The sequence below is a fragment of the Poecile atricapillus genome, chromosome 7 (genome assembly GCF_030490865.1).
Source record: "Poecile atricapillus isolate bPoeAtr1 chromosome 7, bPoeAtr1.hap1, whole genome shotgun sequence".
Lineage (NCBI taxonomy): Eukaryota > Metazoa > Chordata > Aves > Passeriformes > Paridae > Poecile > Poecile atricapillus.
The window spans coordinates 22251075-22277788 of NC_081255.1; the positions used below are offsets into that span (position 1 = coordinate 22251075).

At 39.7% G+C, this 26714-nt stretch overlaps 1 protein-coding gene across 1 annotated transcript; it reads right to left on the reverse strand.

Moving 5' to 3' along the window:
* Window positions 1-6: 6 nt before the first annotated feature.
* GIPC2 (GIPC PDZ domain containing family member 2) lies at window positions 7-25834 on the reverse strand. The gene is made up of 6 exons (XM_058842250.1): window positions 25428-25834; window positions 17613-17798; window positions 13980-14160; window positions 10624-10733; window positions 9838-9919; window positions 7-1446 (listed from the first exon to the last, which is right to left on the reverse strand). The coding sequence occupies exons 1-6, from the start codon at window positions 25665-25667 to the stop codon at window positions 1292-1294; spliced, it is 954 nt and encodes a 317-aa protein (XP_058698233.1). The 5' UTR covers window positions 25668-25834; the 3' UTR covers window positions 7-1291.
* Window positions 25835-26714: the final 880 nt, after the last annotated feature.

Here is a 26714-nt window from a genome sequence, read left to right on the forward strand (position 1 = left end):
AACATGTAAAATTATTGGCATAATCTTTATTTCAAAGAGATCTCTGCAATTCAGTGAAAGATATTTTCTCCAGACAGTGATTTAGAAAAAAAAAACCTTTGTAGTAAATATTATTTTATATTCTTATGCAAATATAAAAATACTAAAAAGCTATTACACCATCCCAGGTCAGAAACCACATTCTTGTCCAATTTCATTTGCCATAATCTCAGATTTATTAGTAAAAAATTAGTAGTTAAAATAAACATTTATGTACAATATAATTGGAAATCCTAACATCTAAGATTAGTTTAACATATTTTTCAGGGTCTAGGCATGCATTGTCATCCAAACTACAATTCTTTGTGACATTACAATAATATCTTTAGGGTACTGAACACCTTCAATATCTCTCTTGTGTTGCCATGCTGAAAAAACCCAGAGAAAAGAGGGGAGATCCATGGGATCTCAAGAAATAATTTAGCATATGCAAAGATCAATTAAGCACTTAGTGATTGATACTCTGTAGTCTCCAGTGCCAAATCACAGATATTATTCAAATGCATTAATATTAATCAAAATTAACATTTATTTCTTCCTATGCAGTTCCTATTGCAATAATATGGCATCTGAATAAAGCAGCAGCTTCCTGGTTTAAGTATTTCTACTCTACTTACCTCAGTAATAACCCAGACAGAGCATGTTATGACTCAAATGCAAGCAAGTCTTTCTCATCCAAAGATCTTAGTTTTCATGTTTCAGAGGATTTTTTTTTTTCTCTGAATCTGAGTTCTAAAGAAACAAGGTAGCTTCTTCCCAGCTTTGCCTACAGTAAAAACAATGTCCAGGCCAAACTGTAAGAAAACCTAAAGCTTTAGGTTAATACATAGGGACAGCAGAAAACCAGGGAACTGCAGTATGAAGCTAGGTAGTTTCTCAATAACTTTATACACCTCTCTAAAGAGATAAAATAATCCAAACTGTTGAATATCTCTAACACTTTTCAGAATATTGGTATCAAAGTGTATGTACAATAAAAACTACCTAATTTTCATAAAATTTCTGTATAAATATATCACCTTGACACTCTCCTCACAGTGATTTCTATATGTAAATAACATGTTTTAAATTGCAGTTGTCAGAAGTTTGGGTTTACCTTTATTTATATTAGAAACCTTCTTTTACAAAGGATAGTCTCAGGTTAGAATACTTGTGCAGAGCACCCTGAATTCACATCAATAAAATTATTAAAATTCTGATATATTTGCAAATAATTTGTATTTCAAACAGGGATTGATAAACTGCACAGTTCTCATTCCAGTCGTCCTTGCTTAGCATCACCTATTGCTCCCCATACATCAAATACAAACTCATCTGGAAATGCAAAGTCTCCAAGAGATTCATCCAATGCCACTGCGAATTCATCTGGGTTTTTCTTGTCTCTTCCAGCTTCCACAATTGTTGCAGCTAAAGAGCAACAAAACAAAATAATGTAATTATCATGAAAGTGACAGCTAACACACAGGGCCAAGATAGATTTGGGATGTTTATTTTCAACACCTGGGAAGGTCAGCTTAGGGAGATTGCAAAATCTACCAGGCGGATTTAGGATTCAACAGGAATTATGTACCTAAGGTTTGTGCTTATGCCTCTAGAAAGTAAAAACATTTCTGAAAATCTCAGCCAGGTGGGTCAAATTGTGCAGAAGCAAGAGAAAGGCTTTGCTGTTATGCACAATGAACTGGAGCCACCAAACACTAGGAACATCCTGGTATCCAGGAAAATGAAAGCAGAGGAGTGATACAATGGAGTTAAACTGTGATATCTTGCATATCAATACTCTCCAGCATTTTGTCTTATTTATCACGAAAGTACAGAATTTATCAAGTGTCAGAGCTCACTTTTGAAATGGCTACACTGGGGCTGCTGCTTAGGACTGACTCTTTAGTTGCTGTGCTCATTCCTCACCTTCTGCCACTGCAGTTTCTCAGACTCTAGGAAAATTTAGAAGTCTATCCCAAACAACACTGGATGCTGGTAACCCACAGATATTAGAGCAAATAAGAACTGTGAGGGCTTAAACCTCTCTTGATCATGACACTTGTACCTCCATGAAGGGTGAAAAGAGTTGAGCTGGGTCCCTCAGAGTGCTCTGTAAGACACATTCAGCACAAACAGCACTGCTGAATAGTTTATTTGCTGGCCTGTATTTCTGCCCCATAGCCTCTCTTCACAGGAAAATGATGGTATAGTACAATAGATGAAACATAAAAGTCTGCTTCATATTTTGAGTACTTTACACACCTGCCTTAAACTGCAAGGTGTCCTCCATCTTTTGTTAAACATCAAATAACCATCACTTTCTTTATAAGCATATCAAATTCAATTTGATAGCTTCTAGCCTTTTCTTAGAGGAATGTCCATATGTAAAACACATAATATAGTGCCTGAGAAAGGGAAGGAAGTTTTGAAGCCGCAGTAAAACATTCACTGGGGCAGTCTGCCATCTACCACATACACTGTATTGAATCAACATTGCAAAATCTCTCTGATAAAAACAAAAATAAACTTTCCCTGCTCTGAAGTTTTACTAAATTTATTTAATTTTACTTTGTTGACCTAAAACTCAGCTCAAATTTATTGACAGTTCTGAACTTCTGGCAAACAGTACTTGCTGTTGTGCAAACATGTAAGCTGTAAGCAAGCTTGAGGCATATTCCACATTGTAAACGTCAACAACAGTCATTCTGAGGAAACTTGATGTTTTGGTTTCAACTGTGTTCAGATGTGAGGCTCCAAACACAATCACGGTGTGTCAAACTACACAAAGCTGTCCAAGGAAAATTTATGTAAATCTTGACAAATAAACTGTTGTGATGGAGACAGTTCAAGTGTACCCCAGCTTCCCAGGCACCACTGGTGGTTCTCAAGGATCCTCAAGACCCTGCCAGAAGAAACCCTACCCCCGTTGCACTGATTCCTTCTGTGTCCCCCATGAAGTTCCTGGGACTCTGATTCAGACAAGTCTGGATGGGAAATGGGTATTAAAGAGGGGACTCTTGTTCCTGATCAGTGGAACACAAGGATTTGTTCTATCAACACCACTCTATGTTCCCTGATAATGTGGCACAAAAAAGTACTTACAGGGAAGCAAGCCTGGAGACAATAAGATGAAGGGTATAATTTAAACTTCACAGATTTCTGGATATGAAACAAGATGTGAACTTACTTTTTATAGACACTGGGAGAAGGGTAGAGAGAAAAGAGCTGTGTGAGGTAGTGTAAGAGCAAGCACGTCAAGATATTGCTTCACCAGATATTTAGAAAAAGCTGTCATCAAAAGAGTAAAGATCAAGAAAAGTGTTCAAGCAGGGTGGGAGTGGGGAATTTAGCTATTTTTAAGATAAACTGGCCAAGAGATATGAAAGAACCATATGACACAGACAGCAGCAATAAAACAAGACAACAAGACATTATAGCACAGTCCAGCTGCTCTAGCTGAAGAATTGTACATAATAAACTATCATTAACAGAAAGTGCAACTTCAAACACAACTTTCTTTAAAGATTGACCTTCCCAAATAATAAAATAGAATCTAAAAACTGGTCTATTAGATTTATGAAACTTGAAAGCAAAATCCACTAAAAACTTAGCGGATCAACTTTCAACCCAGTCAAGCAAGAATTAGAATATCACTGCCATGCTAAAACAGCCTCAAAAAAACCCATTTTCATCTGTACTGAGTAAGCCTAATCGGCACTGCAGGGCACGTTTAATGTAGTGTATTTCCCGAAGCACACTCGCATTCCCAATCCACCTGATGCAATGAGCCCGGCTCCTTGGGAAGCCGGCGGGAGCGGGGCGGTGCTGACCTCCAGCGCCAGCCCAGCTGCACTGCCGGGCATCCCTCCTACCCTGGGCATCTCCGCTCATCCCTCCTACCCTGGGCATCTCCGCACATCCCTCCTACCCTGGGCATCTCCGCTCATCCCTCCTGCCCCGCGCATCTCCGCTCATCCCTCCTACCCTGGGCATCTCCGCTCATCCCTCCTACCCTGGGCATCTCCGCTCATCCCTCCTGCCCTGGGCATCTCCGCTCATCCCTCCTACCCTGGGCATCTCCGCTCATCCCTCCTACCCTGGGCATCTCCGCACATCCCTCCTGCCCTGGGCATCTCCGCTCATCCCTCCTACCCTGGGCATCTCCGCTCATCCCTCCTACCCTGGGCATCTCCGCACATCCCTCCTGCCCTGGGCATCTCCGCTCATCCCTCCTACCCTGGGCATCTCCGCTCATCCCTCCTACCCTGGGCATCTCCGCTCATCCCTCCTGCGCTGCCTGCCCCGCGAATCTCCGCGCACTTGCGGCACTCCCGGGCTCTGCCAGAGCGCCAAGCCGAGCCCTGTTCACCACTTCGGTGCACAAAGCTTCTCTGCCAGCCCCGGAAGGCGTTCCTGCTGCCCCAGGCAGCTGCCACAGCCGTGGGACCGCGCTGCCAGGGCGGCGCAGCTGTGCGGAACACGCCTGCTCACACAGCGACCTTTGCGATGCGGAATTCCCAGGAAATCAAATCCAGGTTCGAATCAAGTCCCCAGCCTACTGACTGCCAAGGCGTTTAGCAGATACTTGCCAGCTTCTAGAAAACTTTGCTGGTTCTCAGAGGGTGACAGCTTCGTGCCAAATTGTCTCCGCTACCCCCCCTTTTCCCCACTGCTTCTTGTAAGAACTGCACAATAAGTGATTACAGGAATTTTATTCCAATAGAATATTTTTCCACAGTCAAAAGAGCCTCATTTGTTTTCAAATTTTCCTTTTTTTCGTTTCACTTCAGGCAATGCTAATATCTGATTCATTTTTACATAAAATGTGAAAAGTTCAGCCATCTTAAAAGTGGTGAAAAGAATCAGAAGTCTTGTCAACTTTAACTGAGAAGTTAATATCAGGCTTCCCAGAATATGAGCACAGTAATATGTTGGCTTTTCAAATCTAGCTCATTTAAAATAACTTCAAAGATCTTTCACGATACTCTTATTTTTCACTTTTAATAGACATATGGGGCACAAGCCATGAAAGCTGCCTCCTGCCTTCCATTATTATCTACCTTACACAGTGGTTTTGCTACCTATATCCTATACTGTAACTTCTGAAAAAGCTTTTTTCTGAAGTCCTTTCAGAAGCCTCAATATCTATTTAGCTGTAATGCTATTAGAAGTTTTGCCTTCATCAAAAGGTAACAAATATTATTGTTCTGTCCTGTCACTCTAAAGCAGAAAATGAAGCATGGTATTGCAGTTTCCAGTATTTAATTTTACTTGGTTTAAGTTTCATGTTGAACATTGTAAGATCTGGTACTCAAGAACTATTAGAAATATCTCTTCTTGTTCCTTTTTCATAAAGACTAATTCTCCTTGATTTTTTTTTTTTTTGTTTGTTTGTTTAACTGGACTTGCTGCCCTTCCTTTTATCAAAAAATTCCCATTATTCTTTCAGAGTAAATGAACAGCCATAAACAATATACCCCAGGATGTATGCAATAAAATCCTTTGGGAAAGGAAGTGTGGTGACAGAAGGAGAAGAAAACAACAGATTCAGGGAGAATATCACTTCAGTTAAAGCATTTAGAGATGAAAACATCTATTGAGTACTGATGGGCTGGATTTGCAAGCCAAGAGAAAAGCTAGGCTAACAAAAAAAGTTTAAACCCGTAGAAATATTTTGACCAGATGGTAAGTTTGAAAAATGAAGTAAAAAATGGAGAAGGGGATTTTAATTATTTTTAAAACAAAGACAGAATATGCAAGGATATTTTAGCCTGATCTCAGTGATGGAAGGCTTTGAAACAGACTATCTCGTGTGTGATCACACAGGATGTACAGGACAAGCAGGGGATCAGGCCCAGCCAGCATGGGCTTAGGAAAGGCAGGTCCTGCCTGACCAACCTGATCTCCTTTAAGACCGGGTGACCCACCCACCAGATGAGGGAAAGGCTGTGGATGTGTCTGCCTGGACTTCAGTAAAGCCTTTGATACCATTCCCTACACCTCTCTCCCAGAGAAGCTGGCAGCCCATTATGGATGCTAAAAGCAGGCAGGGAACAGAGCCTGTGTGAAACTAAGTCACACAGGCTTCTCACTCTGGCCTGGGAAAGCATGAGAAAAAATCCAAACAGTCCTTGGTAAAGGACAACAATCTGCAGGTGTTGTTTAGTCAAGGGGTGGTGTTCCACTTATGGTGATGTGTACCTTAAATGACCAGTGAGAGTTTTACCTCTCAGACCTTCTCAAACATGTGTATAAAAGAAGATTAAGAATAATAAACTTTACTCTCTTGAACAATGCAGCTAAGAGAGTCAGTGTCGTACTCCTCGCCGTTCCTAATATAGTGCGACAGCCCATGACTGCACCAGGGGATGTTCAGGTTGAACAGCAGGAAAAATTTCTTCATTGAACAGGTGATTAAGCATGGGAATGGGCTGCACAGGGAAGTGGTGGAGTCACCATAGCTGGAAGTATTCAAGAAATGACTGGGTGTGACACTTAGCCTGTGTTTAGTTGGCATGGTGGTGTTTGGTCAAAGGCTGGACTCAGTGATATTGGAGGTCTTTTCAAACCCTAATGATTCTATGATATGTCATGTCTGATAATATTATAGACAGCAACAGAAAGGAACTGATCATCCAAAAGTAGAAAAATAGAACAAAGGGGAACAAAATATTGGTGGATGAAGACAAAAGATGCTGAAAAAAAATTTGGACAGTAGCATTCTGGGGTTAGACTCAGTCTTCCTCCCACCCAGAATTTTTGGGATTAAATACAGTCCATAACAATTAAAGTCTTGCTGATTTAAAAAAAATAAATGCCAATATTTTTCACTAACACTGTTTCCTGTGTCTCTCCTATTAATCAACTGCTCAAATTCCTTTACCAGAAAGCACTCATAGAATTTAAAATAACCTGAATTATCTCTCAGCTGTATATTTATATTTTAAAGAATACTGAAGTTAAGCCTTGGCCCAATTTCTAATGTGCCCATAAAATGGCTGAGGAAAACATTTCCAGAGCCAACTGTCCTTTCTCTGGATTAAGCCCAGTTTTTAGTACAAAGGAGTAAGGAAGTAAAAAGGTAAAAATGCATCCAAAAGCAGGTATGTAAAAAAATTTTAAAACTTTGCCAGAAAAAAGTGCATGCATTTTCTTTAGCAATTTCCAAGTATTTTGGTCCAGCCTAGGGATTTGTGTGTAGATTTAGTCAGCCATTCTTGAAACTGTCAAGATACTTAACCATGCAAAAATTAAGGGCTTTATCTCACCTTTAATTCTGTCTGTAATTTAACATTCATTTTTCTTTTCTTTCTTTCTAACTTATGGCTTAAAACTGGGGCACTGTTTCAGAATTCAATCACACCATGGAAGTGACATTTTAATGGAGATGAAAGAGCAACATTAACTGACATCCAAAGATTCTGACAAACAGAAGTGCATGGAAGTGAGCAATGATTGAGATCTTAATCACTTGTCAGCTGCACATTGTGATGACTTGCATTTTTCAGCTAATCTGGCTTGAGTAATGAGTGAAATTTCCAGCTAAGTGGTGATTGGCATTCTCTGAATGAATCTTTTCCTCATATTTCATTTTCATGGGTGACTGATCACATCCAGTATGTGAAAAACTGACATGTGTTAATTGAACAGATTTGTGACAGGTGATTAGCTCTCCTTTCCTAAAGAATTCTAGAGCTGTTTAATTGTTTTAAAGTGATGAGGTTGGGGGGTTTGAGCCATCACCGTTGGCTGTTGACTCTCAGATTTGAACTTCAGGATATGACTTCAAAGGTGTAAACCAAAGCTACACAAACTCTGTAGTCTTTGATTTCTGATAGCTTCTCTTGCTTTCACTACCTTTCAGGGAAGAAAAAAAAGAGGTGAGTGACAAAACAACCACCTAGCTGGGAAGAAAAGAGCCTTTCTATGAAGAAAGACCTCTTCCTTCTTTGAGTATTCTTTTAAGGCTTTTTTTTTTTTAAGTTTTCAAACTACATACTCAGAGATGAAGGGTATTAGATCTTTTTGGGGGGAGAAAAATTCAAGGAATTCATGGGAAAACTCTACCAGGTGCTTGGCTATAAACTCAACCATATGTGTTGAAAGCTGAATTTCTCGGTCTACTGTGCAAGAGCCATCCTGTTTACAGTACTGAGAGCCAAAAACACAGGGAACACCAGTTCCCACAGGACAGTTCCCATGGACACCAAAAGCAGACCACCTATAGCTGCTTATTCCTGTAGGGCAAGAAGCCTGGGGACCTTGGAAGTAACCTGCAAGGACAGGAGCTTCCAGAAGCCCAGTCTGAGCCAGGACTGCAACAGCTGCAGGACAAAAACAGCTCCCAGAGGGACAGCTGGCAGGGGACTCCGAGCTTTGAAGCCTGAGCCAGGAAGGGACTGAGGCGCAGAGGTTGCCGAAGTGATTTGGGACACGGAATCATCCCTAACCTAAACATGGCTCAGCACCACACAAGCCTCCCAGGAGTGTAACACAGCAGCATCACAGAGTTGCTGGGAACAGAAATTTTGAGAACTTCCACTTTCCTGGGAATAGGAAAGTTTAGATAAAACGTACAAAACAGAAGTGAAGTTTTGGGCAGCTCTGCCCTCTCTTCTATGACAGGAAGCCCACTTCTACCTTAGGCTGAAGGACAAACATTGTTTCACCTACATTTTTTTCCTGTGAGAAAACCAGTAGAATCTCCCAAACAGATGCTTGGTGCTAGGAGCAGCCAACAAAGGCCTTTTGGCTATTCAGATAACCACCTTTTGCTCTCAATCCTCTGTTCTAACTGCTGTCCCTCCAGCCCTGATGCTTCGCCCTCTGGAGCTTCATGACAGACCTATTTTCTCTTCTGCTTTGACTTTGCCACTTCTCTCTCATGAAAGCTTTCTTTTCAAGATCGCTTTCCATTTAGCCTCCTCTTTCATTTCTCCTGGCTGTTTCTTTTAAGGTATTACCCTAATAATAAATACCTTCCTTTTTGTCTCAGTACCAGCAGTTCCATGATATCCTAGGAGGACTACACCAGCCACAGCAGGCTACAACAGCTGGACCGCAGCTTCTTCTCACACAAACAGAAATTCCTATTTAGTAGTTGTCAGAATAACAAAGAAATGCAATAGCTGCAAGGACAAGTTTGGTGCATCTTTAAGGAACTTATGAAGCTGGGTTTAAGTAGTTTATTTCATTATAAATCAATGATTCTTATAACTAGTAAATATTCTGTAAGTTTTCTCATGTTTGGCAGAACACAGGCCTTAGAGATTTTGATAAATTTGTGTAATTATTCTGTTAGTTCCCTTGCTAAATAGTTGCTTATTCACTGATGAAGATCTCAGTTTCAAACCTTAGCAATCAACTTTGATGAGTCTATGCCAAGGGGCAAAAAAGCAAATAAACATACTTATCCTTAAGAATCCTTAACCATGGCACACACAAGATCCACTAGAAAATATATGCCAGAAAGAATACAGTGGTGACAGTTATAGCAAACAACTAAAAAATTCATGCAACAGTGTACAGATAATGTTCAGAAAGAATAGTATAGTAGATAGACTATAGAGTCGATAGATTAATTATATCATAAGTAATGAGTAATAGATCGAGTCATTACATCATAAGGATTGAAGTGAGAGGAAGATTCTTTTATCAGACAAACACATTTGCAGAAATACAGGCAAGTTTTTGAGACTGCAGGCTGGACAAATTTTGCTTCACTTGCATCCAGAGACTAAAGTACTCAATAAATTTTAGACTACAGAAAATGAGAAATTATTTAATCTTGTGGTAATGTATCTGCTAAAAACTCACCTAATTCAGTATCTCTTATGCCCATGTATGTTTCAAGAAGCTCATCCACTTCTTTTATTGCTTTTTCTTCAGCTTCAGTTGGCTTTGTTGGAATAAAGGGAGAGAAGAGCAAAGGTATGATTATATCCATGCAGATTTCAAAATAACCAGCAATGTGCCAGTGATTATCCTTACTCCCATCTCAGCCACCAAGACTTACAAAATCTACAGGTAAAACACACTATTCCACTCTCTTTTCCTCTTCTCACAAACATGAGCTTTCCTCCTAATATCAAGCCACACACTTCACACACTCAAACTGAACAGGGGCCTTATATCTCCTGACAATACAGATCTCCATCAAATCCTCATCAGCTTTAGAAGAGCCCAGAATAAATAACATTTATTCACCAAACTCTAATCCTGGTTTTGCACAAATTCATATCAATGTATCTAATTAGCTTCTTCTAACAACAACCTTACACCAACCCAGTACACTTCTGTGTCAGAAATGGAACAAATTCTTCATGACCATCCCATCTCTTTCCCCCTCCCCTTCCCTCTTCTCAGCACTCATTGGTTTAATTTATCTTAAATTCATCCATGTAATCCATAACATCTAAATATAGGTTCTCTGCTTCCAGGTTCTTCAGCCCCATCCTATCCCTGCTAGTCAACTTTAGTTGTTCTCTTCAGTCCCACAAGCTTTGTAATATCCACATTTTTCCTTCCTACTTCTCAGCCTTGGGAAAGAATAAATCAGAAACTAGGTGATTAAACTGCTGAAGGGCATATACCACACCATACCATTTCCTCCACAGTAGCAGGGCCCTTGGTTCTCAGGCGAAGTGTTTCTCTCCCTTTGGAGATTTTAGCCTCTGACAAAGTTCTGCCTTTGGATCTTGGTTCCAGCTTTTCTAAAGAAAAAAAAAAAAAAAAAATCCAACAAAAATAAAATACCGAAAAACCTACATACAACAGAATATGAGGTATCTGTTTTGGTTATTACGATATCCTCACAGTTTATTCTAATCAAGATCTAGACTATGTAGAAATCTAATTATAAATTAACTATTCTAAGTACAGCTTTGCTGACAATTTCTTGTCTTTAAATTCTAATATCTTCTCCACTGCACTGAGGCTAGGACTTCCATTGACCAATAAATCTAAGCAGGCCCATGGCATTCATTTCATACGTGCACCTTGTGTAATTTTATTTCCCTATTCTACAGAAAAGTATTTATATCTTTATATTAGATAGCGGCTGAAGTCACCAGCCAGCTGCTGATTTATTCTGATCTTTCTTTTCTCTGTTCAAACAGAACACAGAGCAGGTTTAGCATTGCAACATTTCTACCTTTCACTGATGCAATGGTGCAAACACTCCAGCTAAGCAGGTGTGATGAGCCACACTGAGCTGAGCTAACAATTTGCTTATCAGCACTCGAGGAGGTGAAGTGGCCATAAGCAGAGCTGCAGGACACCAAAATCATTTCACAGCTGATAAATCTCTAGAAGAGTATCTGGTTTTCACAAAGTTTCCTTAACCTGAATTTAGCCTTTCTTGTTGAATCCTGGGTAAGAGCACCCCAGTTAATAAATGGGGCATGGAATCATTTAAGATTTCTTGTTCTAGGATGAAATTGTACATTCAAAAGTGGCGGGGCTTTAATTTACCTGACATGGGAGTTACATAGTGAATCTGGAAAGTGCTAGAAGAGAGGAGACAATTTTGCAGAACTGCTTTTAATTGTCCTGTTTTCTCCAATAGATTATTCCTCCTCCTAACAACAGGCCTCTCTAATAAGCTCTTCTTGAGTACAATAATTTAACATAATATATTAACTTTGCTCAGATAGATTTCAACTCATCATTCTTGCATAAGTAGTCACAAACCTAGATTATTATGCTGAACAGGTCTTGAAAAGTAAATTTTATTCACTTTTATGATACAAATAGGTATGTCATAGTCTCATGTATTATATATATATCTTATATATCACTTACATATATCCTATACTTAGGATCAACACCTTTTCTTAATCCTTTTATTGCTTCAAGAACAGTTTAAAACATCCTTAAGATTGTCATCATTCCCGCTAGACTCGTTTCAAAAAGTCATTCCTGATAAAAACCCTGTATTTTTCAAATTCTGTCACCATTATCACCCTAAAACTCATGATTTGACATAACCTTTATTTGCAGTACTTCAGACCAAAACACTCTGGCTATCACAGAAACTATTTTTCATGTTCACATAATTTAAAAGCAGCATTTGTGTTACACTGCCTTTACTTTGTTTCTGTTAATTTTTCACAATTCACAGAGCTTGTGACTGGTACAAATCTTTAATTCTATGCTACCAGCCTTGCCTAGAGTAGCTGAGACAGCCTGTGTGTACATGGTAGAAGCATGTCCACCCAGTATATTTTACTTATTTCACATTCTGCTGAGAGGAAGAAAAAATAAAAATAATTTCACACAGAGGATTGTCTCTTATTTCTGTACCCTCATCAAATTCTGTTGAAATTAACAGGAATTCAGCACCTACTTGTCCAGCAGGATCTGAATCTTGTCTGTCATCTCCTCTGGGGCTATTCTTAGTTATTCATTATCTTTGTGCCTGAAGCCTAAACTGTACCTAAGGCTAAAGGACATTTTAACCTACTGAGCACTGAAACTTGCAAGTTAATTTCTGTAGGGTAAAACAAACATGTTTCTTCCAACAATCTCTCCACAAAGTTGCCTCTTAAATCAGTGTTAGAAAAAAGGTATTGCCGTGAAATTAATGCATTTAGTCCTCTACATCATAGGCAAAAATGTGCCTTAGTCACCTGACTAAAGTAAATACTGTTAAATTATGGCTGAAGTCACCAATCAAATGCTGATTAACTCTGCTCTTTACAGACTGTGTAACACTTCAGCACTGAACACAAATTATAGGCCCATTTTTAAAAAAGGGTATTGCTGCATTCCTAATTTTGATAGACAACATATGCAATTCTTTAGCATAAAGTATAATATACACATTTACTTAACAGTAGTACCAACATATATACAAATGCACTACAGATCAACTCATAACTCATTCTCCACAAAAGCACCAAAAGCAAAAAGAAATCTCTGCATTTCTCTCATTTTTAATTTCTGCTGCTATTCTGACACCAAGTGTCAAGACTGGTGTATGACAGTAGCTGTAAACTACTAACACATACAAAAATTTTTGAAAAATAAACATTTAAAATTTTTGCTGTTGTAGTGAAGACAGTGTTATTGAATTGACTGCACTGCAGGCATGCAGAAGGCTTTATACAAATTTATGATTTAGCACTATTTTGAAGTTTTTATTACAGGAAATGCTACATGGTTTGGGGAGGGGATCCAAAAAATTGAGATAGTAAAAATTATAACTCAGTCTCTGTTTTGACTGCCTGAGCAAAACTTCCCTTGTTTGTTATCTACATAGATAGAATCAAATATATACAAGAATTAACAACAGGAATGCATTCATCCTATTTAAGCAGACTTGCTCATAGCATGCAGGTGGCAAGTAGAGACAGAGCTTTGCAATTCTGCTTTCTTCCAATTCTGAGTACACCTGCTGCATGATTGGAGATCCACAGAAAGGCTGGGGAGGGGGAGAGGGAGAACAGGCAGGCAGGAGGCAGCAAAGGAAGTGCTCTGGGGAATCCCAGGGAGTGTTTGCTGCAGACTCCTTCTGCATTAGAGAGCACAGATCCCAGTAAAGGGTACAGAAATAGAAAAGTCTGACACAGAACAACAGAGATTATGAATCAATGGAGGAAAAAAGAAGTTTTGAGGATCAGGACATTAGTGATCAATCCTTTAAAACCGTACCCATGAAACAATTGCTGTATTTATTTTGCAAAATCATGGCAAAAGAGTGGCAAAAGAGACTGAGACTAAGGCTCAGGCTGAGGTAACCTACACCAGGATGACAACTGCTGGAGAAAGATGGAAGAAAACCCATTCATAAATCTTCCACTTCAAAGAAAAAAACTAAATGTGCTTTCCTGTAGTCATTATGTTACCTTAGGCGGGCAACTGGTTGCATTCTGAAAACAAACTCGCAATGTAATGCAATGTTGGGATTTTACTATCAAGGTATTTTACTGAACAAGGTGGACAGTCAGGTCACTCACCAAATGCTTTCAAAGGCTCTACCAACTCCAGCTTAAACTTCTGACCTTTCTTCAGATCTTTTAGCATTTTGGCAACTTCATAATGCCGAAACTCTGACACATTTTTCCCATTTATGGTCTCTATGTGATCACCCACACAGACGGTTTTGGTTTGGTCCATAAGGCTGCCTTCTTTGATTCGCTGTTGTTTAAAAAAACCACACCACCAGAATTAGAAACATTTCTTAAAAAGGGCTTTTTTTTCATTTTTAAAATAGTTTTTAAGAGGTGACATCACAGTTTCAAGAATGTAAGTTAACAATATCAATGATACTGAGCTTATTATTCCAACAGTGTGTTTTGTCTATAAGATTATCATAAAATCTATTTTGAAAAGCGTTATTTTTCAAACAAAATATTTTAATATGCATTAAATATAAAATCAGCCAGAGAAAAAAAACAGAATGCAACCATACTTCAGAAATTAGGGTTCTGAATAACCTAGTATTTTTTGTGCTTTAAAACCGATCACAGATATCCCAGTAATTTGAATGTTTATTCAAGTTTTGGGGTTTTTTTTTTATTTAATGGCTGGAAAAGTAAGGTCTGATAGGAACAGAATTTTTCTCAAGTATGGTCCAGGGACTTAAAAATATATTTTATAGTAAAAAATTACATACTGTAAAGGGCTGATCTTAATAAGACCCAACCCCAGTGGTGAAACTACTGTTTTCTTCATCAAGCCATACAGCTTTGATATTAAAGGATTTCCTCTGAAATAATAAAGAAGAAAAAAATCTTCTAACTGCCATCTCATGAAAAATACAAATAGTTTCAAGGCCATAACAGAAGTTACAGCTTTTATGAAGCGTAATTTAAAAAGTACAGGGAAAAACCTTTAAAATATCTTTATGATTTATCACACTTTAAATTTCAGTGATTCTGTTTATTGTCATATTTGTTTATCGTGTGCATACATCATGTAAGCCATTATTATATGGCTATTGAATAGAGAAGCTATGACACAGTAAAATATCTCATATTTTGCAGATACAAATTTCATCCTAATGTGTTCCTGAATAACAGTCTTTGCAATGAAGGCTGACATGGTTCAGGCTAACTTTGCATGACATAACAGTGAGACAAGGCACATAAACACATTGCCACCTCCCCCTGTAACAGCCAGCCTGGCTGCACAATCCTCCCAGCAGCTGCTCCCAGCCCCTGCACATGTCTGAGCCCACACATGTGCCTCCATCTGAGAGTCAGTGGGAAGTGTGAGAGTGCTCACTGTCCTATAGTGCACTGCAATGATTTTAAGCTTCAGGCTGAATTTAACTCTTTCTAGCACCAAACAAAAGCCTCGTGGTAAATACGGACATGGGTATCATACGCAGCAGAAACTAAATGTGCCAAACACGTTTCTGTTACCAGGACTCGAAACCTGTCCCACTTGGCTTCAATTAATGTTTAGTTTACATGTTGAATATTCATTTAGCTTTTCCTCTGCACTTGCATCCCGGCATTAAAACTATTTAAATAATATTCACTGGCTGCTATTTGTGCCACTTTTTATCATCACTCCAATTGACTGAGACAGTCGAGCTACATTGTCACAGTAATTAAGATGCAATTGCCTGTATTTCAAGTGTTCTACAGTCCATTGAGAAGCTATGAGGATCTGTACTTCCTATGAAATACCTACTCCATTTGATAATGTCTCCTTGTACACCACTCAGTCATACTTCAAGTTCTACAGCTGTTCTTTGAATGCTAATTTGTCTCCATAATACTTTTTCCCACCTGCCCTTGTACCCCAAAAATAAATTTGTGAAAGCAGAACTACACCAGGTTTTATTCTTGCTAAGGCAAAACAAGATTAAATTTCACAGGAAAAAACCCTGAAGTACAGTGTCAGGTTTAAAATTGGTTAGATTACCCCATCAAATCTAGAAACCTCCCTGTTATTCAAAAAGCAGTAAAATAACTATAACCCATATGAACCTCCAACAACCAACCAATCAGTAAATTTGGTATTAATTTTTAATTAGGAATGGGACATAGTTAGAAATTTTCAAGGAAAATAAATGTATATAAGCAAAAACAATTTTATAAAACTTTAGAGACAGTCTCTGCTTAGTCATTTACCTAGACAAAAAAGTAAAAAAATATGCAGATTTTATTTCTGTATATGTATTTTCTATGCTGGTTTAAAAGATCCATTAGCTAAATCTGCAGCAACAACCAACAAAGTTCCTAGAGACTCCTTAAAATTGATGCATTCCCATGAAGACTGCACCATTTTCATTACAGTGCTTACTATTAGACCAATACAATGTAAAATATATCTTTGCTCAGAGGAGTTTTACACAATTTACTGGAAATTCAGCTTGTCTGGCTAATGTTGTGAGGGTTTTCCAGTGTGCTCCAATTGTGCAGTAGTCTATGTGAGGGCTGTTCTCTCTGCCTGTTACCAACCAAGCACAAAGGGAGTGTCACTGCACAGTGCTGCACTCGTGAACTCTGCTCACTGAAGCACTGCTTTCAATGCCTTCTTTTAAAATGCCACATAAGCAGCAGCATGACTGAATGCTATGGGCTATATAGATGCCATCACTAGAAATTCACAGTTCTTTGTCTATAAACATAAAAGGCTATGATTTTGCCAAAATGCTGAGTGAAACCTTCACTGCACCTTGACTTCCATAAACATGACTTCAGTCACATCTTTCCACATCAAAGACAAGCAAACCGATTTTGCAACTGTGTCTTGTTCTGTAGCCATGGTAGCTAAGGAATGAACAGAAAATACAACCTGTCCATACAAGAAGCTCTGTTTGCAGTGAGAACAGTGATTGGGGCAGCAGTAATCAAAGATAATTGCTAGTGCCTCACTAATAAGGGGTAGTTGGAGTATATCAGGGCAAAGAATCTCAAAAAGGCAGAAAATGTGATTAAGGTTCCTAATACCTAGTCTAACAAGAAGGGCAGCATCATTTCCTCAGTCTCTACTTGTCTCAAAATATACCACCTCTAGGTCACATAGAAGAGGTGAAGGAAAGCAATTATGATTAATATATTGTGTATGTTACTGCCCATACTTGCTACCCAAGTTAATTGTGGTAAATTGTGTTAATCCATATCTTTGTAATTCACCCTATCTAAGGCAACAGTACTGGAAAGCTGAAAAAACACTATACTTGCCCCTGCCCTTGTACAGCACAAAGGCTTCTGCCCTGGGAACAGCCAGAGACTGAAAGAATATGATCTCATTATCACATGAGAGACAGAAGTTCTATAAGCATCTAATAAATGACATCAGAAAATCAGTTTAAAACAGGAGGGGGCAGATGCAAGCAGTATCTAACACCTACCACCTCAGGGTAGCTCAGGAGATACAATGGTCTCATTGTAAAGCTGATACACATTACAGAAGCAATGAACAAATGAACTGATTTTGAATGACATGCAGTACAGATTAGCTGAACTAATTTTGAATTATGTACCTAAAGAAAAGCAACTTTATTCTTTATTTAACGTATATATGATAATAAAAGATTTTATAATTCTAAAAGATCATTAAACGAATAATTAACCTATTATAGTAACAGGAGCTTCTATAGAACAAAGTATTTCACTGGTAATTAAGGTTACCTTTATAAAAGCACAGCCAGTTCCATTGTCTGTAATGGTAAGCCCCAGCATATCATCAGTTTTAAGAACTTCCACTTCCTTTCGTTGTCCTTTCACATGGGCAAATATGAAATCTTCAAGGCCAATTTGTGCACCTAAGAGCTTGTCCATATCAACTTTATGAGTGTTCAAAGTGCAAAACATGATCTGTGCAGAAGGAAAGCAAACACATTAACAGTGCATTAGGTTTGGTGAGCTTGATAGGAAGCTAAAATGAGAGCACAGTTCAGGCCCCTGTGACAGGTCCATAGTTAAAATGATCCCACTTCCTCTCCAGCTGTTTCACATCCACACACAGCAGCTCAAAGTGCAGGTAAGAGCTGGCAGGGAACATAGGAAAGAGACCTACCTGTGTGAGCAACCTCTCAAGGGCTGTCTCAGCACACCAGCCCTGAGAGAGGCATCTTGAGCTGGTACAGCTTGCACCAGAGGTCAGAGTAAGCAAACTCAAGAGCCATCACCATCTTTAGCTTCATCATTCAGCCACTTCAAATTCTGCAGGATTCAAAGATCACTAGGGACTACTTTAAAACTTGATTGGTTGGAAACAGTTTAATGGGGGGAAAAAAAAATTAGAGAGAGCTTATAAAAACAAAAGTCATGAGAGGGCATGAAATGCTTTGTATTGCTCCATGTGTTCCCTCACTAGCTCAGAGCACATTGTCTCCAAAGGGCTAGCTTAGTTCCTATCCTTCCCCAGCATGTGTTTGGATCATTGCTGTTCCAGTAAAAGCAAGGCTTACTAAAAAGGTCAAATTGCTTCTTTATAAATCAGATTTTCTGAGGGATTTCCCTTCAGCACTGGATATCAGGCAGTCCTTTTTCTCCTTACACTTATGCCAGTTCTTCAGCAGGGAGGTTTCTTGTCCTGGGCAGAGGCAGGGTGAGAGTAATCCATCTGTACTGCCTGGGCACAGAGATGCTTTTTCCCACCATGGAGCTGCATGAAGGAATTTGGCCAAGCCCAGCATGCCCGGTCACAATGACAAGTGCCCAAGCCCTTCCAAGCTGCAGCAGGGGAGGAGTAAGGGCCAAGGGAACCACACAGTTTCCTCCTGGGCAGCACCAGAGAGCACAGGGCAGCAGGCAAACCAGAGAAAGTCTGCACTCCAAGAGAAACTTGGAGAATCCCTAAAATCTGCCTCACTGAGGCAGACAGTCACAAGCCTTTTCCTTCCTTCTGGCATCACTAGATGAAAGCAGAAAAACTGAAATGAAAGTCACCAACCTGTTTAAATTCATTCCAGGTCAAACAAAGAGTGGATACTTTTACTAATGTATTTCACAGAGAGTATTCAAGTTTCTGGAGCTTTCTAGAACTCAGAAATACAGGGATTTTAATCTTAGAAGACTAAAAGCTAATAGAGATTGTGTTTCCTGATGAAGGTCTTGTTTAGTTGTTGTTTTTAAAAAACAACACAAACAAAAAACCCCCACCAAACAGCCTTGCTTCAATGGCTACTTGTTTATTTCATCTAATCCATCAAACATCCACTGCAATCTAACACCTTATTTAACAATGAAAGTTGTAACAGCACACCCTTAACAGACATTAGTTTTATTTGCTCAGGTAATGCAGAGGTTTTCAGTTAAACAGTACTCTAGATATAACAACACCTAGATGAACTGGTTTTAAATAGAAAATTTAATTTTATTTTATCATTATTAATAATAATAACTTCTAATGACTAGCTCTTTTTCTAAACCAAAAAAATTAAAACAGATTATATCAAGCTCACATACACATTTTCAGCTCTCTCAAGCTACAAAACTTCGCCAGTTTAAAACCAACTCAGTTCTCTGTTCACTGTGATGAATAACGAGCACTATCGTTACATTTTAGACATCAGCATCCTTCATCTGACCTTGTCAAACAGACAATCTAGTAAATACTGTCACACCTGTGAATAGAAAAAATTGGCAACAGAGCAGAAATGTGATATTTAGAAACTTGATCCAGAGTTTCTCTTTATAGATCTTCATCTGGATGGCATTCCTACTACAGCCTATAAGTCTGTAGAATTTTTTGTGAGTCAGTTCTGTGCTAACCACAAGGCTGAGAGAGCATCAGCCAGTCAAAAATAAAACTTAAATCATTCTTCTCTTTAGTTAACAACAGCTTTTTCTCAGAACAGATATATGCAAAGAGTAATGTACTAAAGATGTATCTACCCAGAAAGATATACCACTACACCATCTACTAGTTATAGCATAGCTTTATTTGTACACAACTGAGACCTATCAATTCAAAAATGGTATTTTGTCATAGATTTTATGTAAGTTTAATATTGCTACCTAATGACAGATTATATACTCAAATGCTTAGATGATGGCTTCCACTCAGTTAAACTTTTGAGTATTTTTAATAGTAATTTTATTATTCAAAAATGAAGCAAGAAAAAAATTCAATGTGCAATTCTCATTGTTAAGTCTTTTCTGTCCTTATTCTAAACCTTCATAGGCATTTGGTCTTTAATTCAGCATACCAGTGCTGTTTTTTATAATATCACAAGCAATACAATACAATACAATAGCAAGATATTATGAATCAGAACCCTTACATCAAGTCACAAAGTATCTGGAATACCTCCTTCACCAAGAGCAGCACTCAGAACAAGGACACTGTTCACTGACACCATGTCACTGGACACTAGGGGCTTATGCATGACTTTATAAAATAGATTTGTCTAATAAGATTACTAACAGATTATTCTCTGTATCCATATTTTCAATTGGAAGAGACCACATTAGCCAACAAAACCAGGGCTTTACCATGTGTTATATAAATAAATGATATTAGCTAAGAAAAAGAGGGTTACATGATGTGTTATATAAAATATATATGCAGTACCATATTGCATGTTCTATACATTAATTATTCTCTCATCTCCCATATTGAGCTGACACCTTGAGAAGAACTCAATAATAAGTTGATTGATAGATTACACACTCAGAAGCTATTGAAAATGTATTAAAAAAATCTCAGAAAACTTTACATAGATCATAATCACTTTCTGTTCAAGAGATAGGGAACTGGGAATTTTAATTCTGAGCAAGATGTAACACCCACTGACATATTTCCCTTTTTATGTGTAGATCTCATCATATCAAGAAATCACCAACGCATTTTCTAGTTACCTTACTCGCTTTATCTTCCCTGAGGGAAATGTGGGAGCTTTGGCCAGCTTCAGCAACAGGAAGAGTAACCAGCTCCTCCATGTTCTAGTGTGCTTTTGGTATTGTCAGGTATTCAACCTGTCAATACATTCAGTCTTATAAAATAAGCATTCAGTGTTTTGCTGTTTGTTTTGGGATTTGGTTGGGGGTTTTTTGTTTGGTTTTTTTTGTTTTTGTTTTGGGTTTGTTTTTTTGTACAAGTATTAGAGTGTAAGTTCTTCCATATAATTTTTTCCATACTAACATTTCAAATACTTTCAATTAAAGTATTTGAAAAAGGCACAGCAAGCATCACATGCAATACGGGTGTGACATTTAAGCACTGCTTAGGGAAACAGCAAGCAAACAATTCTTGCCATAGGGTTGGGAGGAGGTGTTTTGTAGGGAGTGTTAAATTTGCTCACTTAAAGTATTCAATCTGTAGGCGTGATTGTGAGCAATTTGTTTCAACAGATAAGCGTAACAATAAAACTTCCAACATGTTAGTGATGAGGATTTCACAAGCTAACTCTTTTCTCTAAAACACACTTCAGATTTTTTTATTGTTAAAAGGACAGTTTTGTTCAGAAACACAAGTTTCAGCAGTAGCTTATTTGTCAGTAGTTTTCCATAAAAGAAGAGGTTTAAATCAAATACTTCTAAGAATATTTAATGTGGCACAGCCTCACAGTAAAGTTGACTGTTTAGCCTGAGGAGGCAAGGCCTGTGGAGCAACAGCCCACACACAAGCTCAGCAGCTGAACTCTTGTTACTGGAAAGAGGCATTGCTGCCCTTACTGCTTCCAGAAAGGTCTCTTTCTCCTGAACCACCCTTGTGGTGCAAAATTCCTTCCACTGTGAAAGAAACCCCAGCCTCCAAGAGCTCTGGACCAACACAGTCATTGAGCATTACACTTAGTTCATCAGCTCCACCACATTTCACCTTTCAAAGCAAACAGAATAATCAAAAGTGCAAATTGCAAGTAGACAAATAAAAAGTCCATACAGCTTCTATGGGTTACCATTCCCTTCTCATCTGATCAAGAAATAGCCCTGCTACAGCTGGACTTTAATATCCACGTTCTCAGTGCCCGATTAGCTACTCTGAATACTTTAAAGCCCTACCATGTGCTCTCACAGGAGCACACCACCACCAAACGCTTTAACAGACCCACATTGTCCTTCAGTCAGTGCTCATTTATTTATCATACAGGCTGCACTCAGCATTTTCACCCTTACGGGGAACACAACATTCCCTGCTACATTCCCAATAGTCATAGTGGAGCAGTAATTCTAAAAGGCCAAAGCTACACATACTTTTTCCAACTACTTTTCCTACTTCAACCTCCATAGAAAGACTAAGGGGAGATATTTCTATTATTTATGCAAATAGAAACATACACGTAACTGTGCGTGGGTTGTGTTGTTAGTTAAGGATTGCATATATCTATCTATTTTTTTTTTAGCTCTATGCTTTCTTGTTGAAAGCCTGTTTAAGTAATCAAGGTAAAAGTCAAGAACAATGTGATATACCTCAAACAACACTCATAAAAATGATGCTGGAAATTATACAACTTTTACATTCTTTTACTTAACTTTAGTCAGGGATTTGCTCTCCTTTGCCTAAGGGGAAGTTTCTCTTTATAAGACTCTTCACCGGGGTTTAAAATTTAAAATGTTAACATCTACATATTGGGGGTAGCCAGAAGATACATAGGAGATAAGCGAACATTAAGGACCATTACCCCTGAACATCACCCCCTGGTGTGGCCAGAGACACCTGGTCTGGGAAAAGACTAAGAAGAGAACTGAAGAACAAGGACCAAATTAGCATAGGAGGCGAAGGGATCAATAACCAATAGGAGATCGAATACTAAGAATTGCGTAATTTAAGACAAATGAACAAGAATTTCTTTGGGTTTTGTCTGTATAAATGTGTGAAAAGTTCTGTTAAGGAAATATGCATGATGGAATGATTTTCACTGCACAACCCAGGCTTGTGTGGATGAATTTCTATTGCACATCCTGGCCAGAATCAAGTAATGCATTAATTCTCTAACATAAAAAATGCTGGAGATTTTGTTTTTCCCCAGTTTTGGTGACAATGGCACAGGCGATCTATTGCTAGAATTCACACACCCCTGTAGAAAGAAAAGTCACACTGGACAGAGAAAAGAAATGCTGGACGAGGGAAAAGTCAGAGGTAGGCAGAAAGGGAGGCTTCTGCCTACTCCTCAGCTCAAAAGGGGTAACAGATATATATTCACCTAGGAAGATGGGTGAAGAATAAAATACCTACAAGAAAGGATGAGTACAGGAAAAGCCTCAAAAGCTGCTGTTATGTCTCAGTCCTTCATAGATATCTAGTAAACATTCCCTTTGAAGCTTTACCCATCTTGTCCTGTCCCCATCCTACCCTACTCATGAGCCAGGTCTGCACAGAAGTTTCTGTCAGTGTCTGTCCAACAAATACTGTGTTTTATATAAACTTCTCTCTGTCACTGTTGGCAGTCAATCACAGAACCTGGAAAGGCTTCTCCAGCAGAAGCTAAACTCAGCTGGTCCTGAGAGATGTGATCCAAGGAGAAAAAGAAGTGCTGTAACCATGTGGAGTCAAAAGGAGAAGTGGCAGATTACAACTCATTCAGAATCACATTAAACCACTTAGGCAGGAATTTATCCAAGAATCCACACTCTTGCCTACCCTTCAGTAAACTCACATATCATATTAAATGTATTCATTTCTGCAAAAGGTATCTGAATGCTCTCTACACAAAGTCTTTCCCTCCACTCCCCCCCACTATTTTCCAGCTCAGCCACTACAGGGTAGAGATCTCTGTGATAGGACCTGTTTCCAAAGGCAGTATCACGCTGCCCACAGGCTTCGGCAGAGCTGGGTCACTGAAACTTTCCTAGACAGGTAACACCTACAAATGGCATTTGAGTACCTCAAAGTCTTTCAGCTTGCTGAGATGTATCTTCTGGCATTATTCTTTACACTAGATTATCTGTCCAAAAGCAACTTTAATGAATAGATAATACCATTTAAAATAAATTCACATTTCTTGACTGTTCACTGATATATCTTGTCTCTCTACCAAAATTCTGTTACACGACTCTCTGGTCCAAATTTTTCACTCTGTTATGCCACCTTTACAACAGGAAATCTTTTTGTTCACTATTTTTACTTCATACAACTTTCTTAAAGAGTAAAAGAATTAAAAAAAAAATAGTAAAATATTTTAAGTTCAGTGCCTCCAGCAATAATTCTCCATCCAGTTTTAACAAGACACACACAAAAAAATTATGGAATGGAACACTAAGGAGAAAAAGAAAATAAGAAACTTCCGTAGTCTAGCACAAGGCTGGCAATATATGCCCATGATATGTGGTGCTTCCTCTAAAACATCTGAGGGTGTCAGATTATACATCCAGCAGGAGAAACAAGAGCACACCATTCATACAAAATTAAATTTATCCATCAAAGCTGTTCTTTCTCAAGTCAGTGGAGCCAAAAGTTGAACAGTGAAAGGAAGAAAACTAAAATAGAAGACAACCTGGTAATTATGAGAACTTGAGAATAAAAGGTGCAACTGAGATGGAACAGAACAAAAGGGGAACAGCAGCTCAGGATGAAAAGAAAACAAAGGCGCAGGAGGTCAGAAAGCGGCTGGGAAGGTCTGGGACATGGATGCATTGCCTCTTAATTACTTAATGCAATAGTGACAGGTTAAACCGTATTCACTGCTACTGCCACTTCCCTTTACAGTTTAATGTTTGAAATGCTATGTCAGGCCACAGTAAACTCTCAGAACAAAGCCTGTAGTAGTAGTAGTCTTTACAACTTTAAAAAAAGTCATCTACAAAGAAGAAAACAAGTAAAGCTGTACAGCCACACGTAGGCATAATGAAATGTTAGCCCTCTGTTTCAACTTGCCACTCAGAGGTTAAGGTTCACAGAACCACATAGGAAGAACTTGATATGGCCACTACCTTTTAACTAAGAGAAAACAATGCATTTACAAACACAAATGAATCATTATCCAAACAAATGTTTAGAACATGGCTCAGAAAAAAAAAGATCAAAAAGGCAGCAGAACTTAAAAAAGAATCCTGTTACAAACTTAAATAACTCCATTTGAACTGTGAGCCTTTTAAAAATAATTACCTGATAAAGCAGAAAACTTTCCAAACATTACTTTTCGGCTGAAATTTTAAAATGTAGTCCTATTCAGGGCATTTATACCACATCCCCTCCCCTTCCCTGCCTTCATTCTGGGCATTTGGCCTCATAAATCAAGTCGTCCCTTTTTTAACTGGAATGAAGCAGTCAGTGCCTAAGAGCTGTGTCAAACAGCAGCTGGCAACAGGTCAAGCGAGACACCGGGGTTTTGGTCAAGAGGACCATCGTTTTTACCATGCAAGAGTTAAATGCAATCACACTTCTGTTTTTTCCCGTACGGTAACGCTCATGTGGAATAGCAAAGGGAGTTTTTTTGTCGCAAGAAGTGTAAAGCAGGCAGGTCCGCACAAGCCCGTGCCGGAGGATGCCCTGGGGCAGGGCGGTGGGAAGAGCCCCGGAGGCCCGGCGGGACGCGGCCGCGGCGGTGCCGGCCCTACCTGGGCGGGGTGGATGCCGAAGGCCTCGCCGATCCGGGCGTACAGCTCGCGGGCGCTGCCGAAGCCCTCCACGCGGCCCGTGGGGCTGCCGTGCGCCAGCTGCGTGTGGAACTGCAGCCGCGACGCGCCGGCCGACGGCGCCGGGGCCGCCGCGGGGGCCGGGGCCGCCGCCTCGCTCTCCACCAGCTTGAAGGTCTCCTTGGACTTGTCCTTCTTCTTGCTCCTCAGCCCCAGCGGCATCTTCCGCGCCGGGCCCGGGCTCCTGCGGCCGCCGCCGCCCGCGCTGGACTCTGCCCCCGGCACGGCACCGCCCCGGCCCCGCGGCCATCGCGGCCGCCAGGTGCGGCCCGGCCCCGCCCCGCTCCGCTCCGCCACGGGTGTCCCGGCCCTGATGGCCCGGCCCTGGTGGCCCGGCCCGGCCCCGCCCCGCTCCGCCACGGGTGGCCCGGCCCTGGTGGCCCGGCCCGGCCCGGCCCGGCCACCGAGCGCACGGAGCGCCCTGGCCCTGCCCCCTCCCGGGCAGCTCGGGGCCGTCAGCGCTGCCCTGCCTGCGCTCAGACCGCTCCTGCCTCCGCCACAGCGGGGTCCTTTACCGACTTTCCACTAGTTACTTCAGGAATTTCTGCTAATAGCGAAGTACTGAACAATGACTAGTATAGATTTATATCCAGGATATAAAAGAAAACCTAAAGTATACAAGGACTTCAGGCAACTCCTTCGCATTTATCACAGACTATCTGTAAATCTCTAAAGGTTAATAAAGCAACAGTAACACAACCAAAGTTTAAGAGACTTCCTGTTGTACTGGACAACAGCTCCGAAATTCTGGTATTTAACACAGATATACACTTTTCAAGTATTTGTAACATTTAATAAATTCAAAACGTTTCATCTACTGTGAAATAGAACTACATATTGTAGTTAGAGGCTCATCAGGATACATCTGTGCTCCAAAGTAACCACACTCACCTCAGTGGAACTGCTCCATTTTCAGTACCCCACTGAATCCACCCAAGATGTGAAGAGTGCAAAATTCATGAGGCAACACTCAGCACTTCTAAATGAAACTGCTCAAAAGGTACAGAGAGAAAAGCAGCACTGCCTTACCACATCTTCTGACTTTCAGAATAACAAAGAGAAACCATTGCAGAGAAAAAGGATTCTGGCACATGGAGTCAGACCAAGCAGGCAGATACAATGAATTACTGTGAGGCAGCCCTGAGTCGAAAGTTCTTACCAGACCTAATCAAGAGCACTTCTGATTACACAAAATTATGTACAGATTTT

What these genes read in the sequence shown, in the direction of transcription:
- GIPC2 (XM_058842250.1), bottom strand. Translation starts at nt 25,667, where the DNA reads ATGCCGCTGGGGCTGAGGAGCAAGAAGAAGGACAAGTCCAAGGAGACC. An exon ending in TCGGCATCCACCCCGCCCAG is followed by an intron (nt 17,799 to 25,427) that starts GTAGGGCCGGCA and finishes CCTTCTGCACAG; the next exon opens with ATCATGTTTTGCACTTTGAA. An exon ending in AGAGCCTTTGAAAGCATTTG is followed by an intron (nt 10,734 to 13,979) that starts GTGAGTGACCTG and finishes TTTTTTCTTTAG; the next exon opens with AAAAGCTGGAACCAAGATCC.